General features: G+C 42.8%; 1 protein-coding gene across 1 annotated transcript in view; it reads left to right on the plus strand.

The window, feature by feature from the left end:
• Window positions 1–3289, plus strand: part of LOC131265957 (autophagy-related protein 13 homolog) — a 41470-nt gene extending 38181 nt beyond the window's left edge. Inside the window, exon 4 of the mRNA XM_058268270.1 lies at window positions 454–3289. Within this exon, the coding sequence (XP_058124253.1) occupies window positions 454–1321 (868 nt within the window). The 3' untranslated portion in view covers window positions 1322–3289. The remainder of the gene's footprint in view (window positions 1–453) is intronic.
• The last annotated feature ends 3029 nt before the right edge of the window (window positions 3290–6318 follow it).

Below are 6318 nucleotides of genomic sequence, written 5' to 3' on the forward strand. Positions count from 1 at the left end.
ATCATGTCACTGGAGGCGCCTGCATTTTTACGATAATTAGAAAAAGATAAGCTTTTTAAAATTAGGTTGCGTACACAAGTAACAAATTAATATCTAGCAAACTTGGTGACAAGGTTAAAACACAATAATGTTTGCATAGCAAGGGAATTCGAATACATCAAATTTCTGTACCCTTTTGAAACCTATCACTTTGTAAATAATTAAAGACCCATACCTAACAAACAATTGTGGACGCTTATCGCCATTTAAGCAATAAAATATTACTGAAGGTTGGCGACCTGAAGTGAGTCGAATAACCAGGATGTCACGATGACTAGCAAATGTTTGTTGTGCAGTGGGTAATTTTTCGGAACCCCTACGAAGAACCGAAACTCTCCAAATATCAACCACCGATAAGATAATATTCAATACTAATCTGAAACATTTCGCTCGTTTCCCTTTTTTTTCTTGCAGTGAGAAAAAGATAATTGACTTGGACAAACCGATGCGATGTGGTGCCTTTGTCGATGCCTCACGGGTAAAGAAGTACACCGAGGACGATCACATACTTCCCGAAACGCCACCCTACAGCTGGCTACTACCGAAGCCACGTGACGAGGGTGCCTTCCGTGACTGCGGCGAGGACCGCGTTTCGCTACACTCGCCGACGACGACGACGGCGGCGACGGTGGATGAAAACTGCTCCAGCAACGCTAACAATCTCATCAACATCAACAACAACAACAATAACAACAACATCAATAGTAAGGGATCGTACGAGTCGAACGGCGGTGGCGCCGGACCAATGCACTTCCGTCTGTCCCAGTCACCTAAGGGGGGCGATTCGTTCGGATCGCTAGCATCGACCGCCACGGTTGCGATTCCCGCCAGCACCACCTCCACCAACAACACCGGAACCACCTCACCACCCAGCTCGTTGGGTGCCGGTGGGATCGGCGGTGAGCTGCGAAGATCGTCCCGGTGGTCGATCCGCCGGGACCCGTCCGAGGACGACCGGATGCTGAAGGAGCTCCACTTTGCATTTGCCGAATCGACGGCCCAGAACGAGCTGGCAAAGTTTTTGCGCGAATGCCAGAACGCACCCGCCCTGCAGGAGTTCGATCTGATGCGATCGAGCGGCGCCGACACGATCACGGAGGAGGCGAACGTCGACGGTAGCCGGATACTGACCGAGGCCGACACCGGCCCGGACAGTGGCGAGGAGGACAGTGAGCTCAATGACGTCACCCGCCAGCTCGAGCAGTTCGAGACGTCGCTACCCGACTTCGAGTACCTCGTGACGTCCGTCTGCCAGACGGTGGACGACAACTCCAACAGCTAAACGGGACCGAACCGGGGCGCGAGTTGAGTTCGTCGGGAATAGGGGATTGATAGATGATAGTGACTTTTTTTTTATTCGAGAGAATCAACTGTCGACTGATATTTTTTTGATGATATTCATCTTACCACACAACCACACATACACACGCCCACACAAACAGACTATCACGACACTACACAACACATTTGGAAACAAAACCACAGGCAAACCCCCACACAATGGCAGACTTTTTTGCGATGACAGACATGAAATGTAGCGATGAAAAATTTGCAAAGGAAATGGAGAAATGGACTCCAAGGCGTAGAAAGTAGGATCTGTCGAAGCGCAATAGCGGTAGGAAGCGGTGGCCAAAGAGAAGATTTGTATGCAACAGAACAGACCGAATGGTGATGTTAATGCCCGGGGGGAGTACAGTACTTGCCCGGATGTGTTTTCCAGGCGATTCAGGCGCGCGAGCCATGAACGTGTGTCCGTATGCAAAAATAAGTTTCCTTGCCTTAGCCATTACTCTTTAGCTTAGGCTCTCGCGTGTAGGGGCAGCGCGTACGTCTAGTAAGTTCATAATCGATGCATCGATGAATCAAAGTTCCTTAGCGTGCGAGACTGGGGTCGGAGTGCTAGTACGATACACACGATACCGATTAGGTTCCCCCGTTGGTTACCCTTGCTCGTAATTCCCAACCCCCTTTCCAAACAAACTGAACAAAAGGATATTTCTTGATCATTTGACATTTATTATTTATGCTCGTGTGTTAGGGAAGCAAAATTATCTAACCTGCCATACTACAAAATAGCGCGGAATAGGAAAGCTTTCCGTCGGTTTTTTTTAAATTTCTTTTACCCCTTTTTCCATCATCACGTGGTGTATTTTATGTAGCCTCGGATGTATGTTAAGTAATTGGAACTGATTGGCTTTAATATTTTTCTGTTCTTTTTCGCTTGCTTAGAGAGCGCGATAGTGTTGTACGAGATGTTGTACGAAATTGGAGGAATGCTTGTTGAAACAAAAATTAGGCTAGACGCATTACGTTCTCTACGGAAACATTTTCTTTACACGATTGAAACCGCACCACGTCAGCTCTTTTGTACATAGGCCAACAATATTCATTTTATTTTATTATAATCATTGCGAAATTCATTGTACATAACGAATTACATACGAATAATCATTATCAGGCTTTTATTTTTCTGGCGTTAGGGAACGGTTTCGATCTGTCGAAGGAAAAAGAAAATGTTTCCCGTATCGAACGTAAATTGGTAATGCAACATGGAGTGTTTTTAGGCAGAATTGAAAAACAAAATACATACGAAAGCCCCAACCACCATCGTTATCACGTACCAGAAACGACGGAACCAGCCAATGTGTTTGTACGCCGGGAACTCCTATTGTTATTCACGATTTTTATTCTTCTATCAGTTTATATTGGATTAGAGAGATACAACTATTTGGGCAATGCGGTTGCCAAACTTAATATCTAAGCATGGGAATGTAGCATTAAAATATAATCCAATGAAGCCTACGCTTTGCTCTATATGCCTTATAGGAATTTTTATTTTTATCTATCAAGCAAATACCATTGTATCGATTACATTTCTTTCTGTTTTTTATGCTTACACCACCACGGCCAGAGAATGGGTGAAAAATAAGCATGCTTCTGAGAAAAGGAAAACATTACGTTTAGGAATTGCGATCATTGTCTTCAGTGTTATCTCACAGTACGTCGAATGGTAAATTCACTTTGATTAGCATCACATATCACGAGCTGTAGTTTGCTTTCTTTCTTCTTTTTTCCGTTTCCAAGAGACTGATGGGCTTTAAGGTAGAAAAATGTGTATCTAGGGTGTATTTAGTTTTACTTTTTACATTTTATTTTACATCTTAAATCGAGTCATTTTTTGTTTCCTCCATGGGCTAATTATAGGATAAACAAGTTTCTTTGAATATTTGGCAGGGATTGTGATGTGTATTCGAAATGCGGAATTTAAATAATCAGCGGATAACGGTTTAGAGTTTTTTTTGGTTCGATAAGAAGGAAAGTATGCGGGGGAGGTGTAGGCAGGTGACATTATAGTATTTATACCAAAACTTTTAACTTTGTTTTCAATCCCCATTTTGGCATCCATTAAGAGCAAATAGATATTAGCGTTTTCTTTCGATTACGTTTGCGACGAGTAGTAACATTCAGAAGGATTTTGTTTGTACCACAATATAGCTAGAAGTTTAGAAAAAACCAATGCATCACATCATTACCAGCTCTCATGAAATAGTACCGACCATTACAACCAATCAATAAAAAGAAATTAATAAGAAAACAAGGAAAACAATGTGTTATTATTGGTTATCTTTACTTCGAACTTATCTGAATATAATGAAAAACTGGAAAATAAACTAAACACTGTAAACATTGCAACATTTTAGCCATAATTTGGAGCTACTGTTGATGTTTTTGAAAGGTACTGTGCTTTAAATTTAAAATGTATGCTTCGAGCCTATCTTACGCCTAAAGGTATGCTTAATGTTTCAATTTTATAGCAAACGTCATTTTCGAACATCAGCAACTCTGCCGACACGAAACAAATTGTGCTATCTAAACATTTTAGGCACATTAAAACCTAAATAAACTATAAACGTTGTCTTCGTAACATGATGACTCAAAGGTGATACCCGAGGTAAGTCATACCCAATATTTATAATTTCGGGAAGGAAGTATTTTCGTGTGTCGCCTTCACGGTACGCTGGCACACACCTCTCTCCTCCACCGGCAAGGAACATCCTTGGCCGGGGTCGTGTGGTGAGCATACTTCTGCATGGCGTGCACAATGGAACGCAGCAGGTTGGATGCACTGAAGTGTAACATTTGCCCAACAATTCGTACAAGCCTACCTACGCACTGACCTGAGATGTGTGAGCCGTCGCACACCGGAACGTGGGCTCACTTCCGGATTATTAGAATTGATTGGTCCTCAAAAAGAGGCTTAGTGCATAATTAGGGCGTTATTTCCTTGAGAGATGTCTTCGGATTTTACTCTATTTTGTATATGTTTTTTTTTATTTATTTAAGAAAACCAATTTTCCTTATAGTACTCCACAGTATGACCAAACATGTTGCGAGACGTGTAGATTTTGTCTACTAGAATTTTTAATTGATGCCACAAGGGTTGGTAAATATTCTTAAAATTGTTGGAAAACTTTAAAAAATCATACATGCGAAAATTTTGGTAGTAAATTTAAATTGTAGCATAAATTGTACCCACTAAATCGATAAAGTCCAACTTGTAGGTTCAAAATTACGAGAAGTAATTTGGCGAGTAAGTAATTACATCATTTCTATAATCAAAGTTTTGTTTTGCTTGAATTGTAGTTATTATTATTTTCGAAACAGATTATTCTTTTGAAATGATCAATCGTGTACAATTCACTGTAACGGTATAATATTTGAAAACCTTTCCTGTAGGAGTTTTACTAAAACAACGACACTTTTTTCCACATTTCCCAACATATTTACTGTAAATGTACTCCTTATGATCCTTTGTGCCTGCCATCCTATAATTAAAGTAATCATTAATTTCAGATCTATAGCAGTAGATTTAAATGGTATTTAAAAATTCTAACGGAATAATCAATTACAAATATGTGCCACAACCGTCCCGATGAAATACAATAAAACGAGAATCTATATTGCGGAACACAAGAAATTACTGTAATATAAACATAATTGCTGGATTATTTAAATCACCAATATCCTCTTGCGTAACGAGTTTCCCCTCAGTACCTCCAACACACACAACTCACTTGAAGCAACGGATTGAATTCTCAGCGAAAGGGTGAGGGTGAGAAGAAATAAAGCGAACTTTCCTCACCTCGATTGGTCATCGTCCACTATCAGGATGACGGATCTTCTGGCTTCTGAGCAGCTAAACAAATGGTCACTTACCGCACACCTTTGCCCACGTCGCGACGCCGGCATCGAAATCGACATCAGAAAAACCGCGAACGGGCACGCGGTTCTCCCCCGCCGTGTTCGCCTTGGCGCCCTACACAATGTTGGTGGTAGTGTTTACCTTTTTCCTTACCTATTCCTAGCCTCTGTTTCTGTGGCAACCGGCCTGCCTGTGGTGGACTACAATGACGCGCAGGCCGAGGAAACACGAACGGACGAACCGTCGAGCCGGTCTCAGCGTCGATGTAGCCGGTGGGGAACGCAGCCACTACGCGGTGTTTGAACGGCATGTGTTCGACCAGCACCAGCACAACACGGGCGCACCGTGACTCCGACCGTCAGTTGCTCAACGGACGCGAACCGCCTCGGTCGACCTGAAACCTGCACTCGTAGTAGGCTCCCCCAAACCCTCTTAGTCGTAAGTATTCCGAGGTTCAGTTCGTTCGATACGCTGATACGAAACACAGTGAGTGACGTTCGCGATCGTAGCATGCCGTACCAAAGGCCACCAAGTGATGACTTTGCATACCTTGGGTGTTGCTATCGAGAAGGAGATTTAATTGAAACCCTCGCAAGCCAATCAGGCGGCCATGTGAAAGGATGTTGCTGACAGTTGAGTGTCCTTGCTGTGGAAAATAGGAAACTGTGTGTGAGTGTACGAATTATTCATCACCAAATCGACGTGCAGCCACATGTGACCGCATGTGGATGTGTTTTGCGGTGCATCGTGTGTTCATTTTTGCGTGAAAAACCGAGCGATCTGATTAATTCTATTCCGCCATTATTTTGTTGCCTTTTGCCTGTGTGACTACTATTGATCCGCGGCCAACCAACCAACCAAGTCGGTGAGGCAATTCATTGAACGAGCCTCAACAAGGAGAGCGGCCATCTACAAACATCCGGTGTCCGTTATTAGATTCGAAATATCGAACGTTGTTGTTGGACGAATGGATCTTGAGCAGCTGAAACATCTATTTTAGGTCAAAAGTGTGTGGCATGTGACAGTTTCCTACAAGTGCGAGTCGTTTAGTGTGTAACAATCCAAGGGACCCGACT

The sequence above is a fragment of the Anopheles coustani genome, chromosome 2 (assembly GCF_943734705.1).
Source record: "Anopheles coustani chromosome 2, idAnoCousDA_361_x.2, whole genome shotgun sequence".
Lineage (NCBI taxonomy): Eukaryota > Metazoa > Arthropoda > Insecta > Diptera > Culicidae > Anopheles > Anopheles coustani.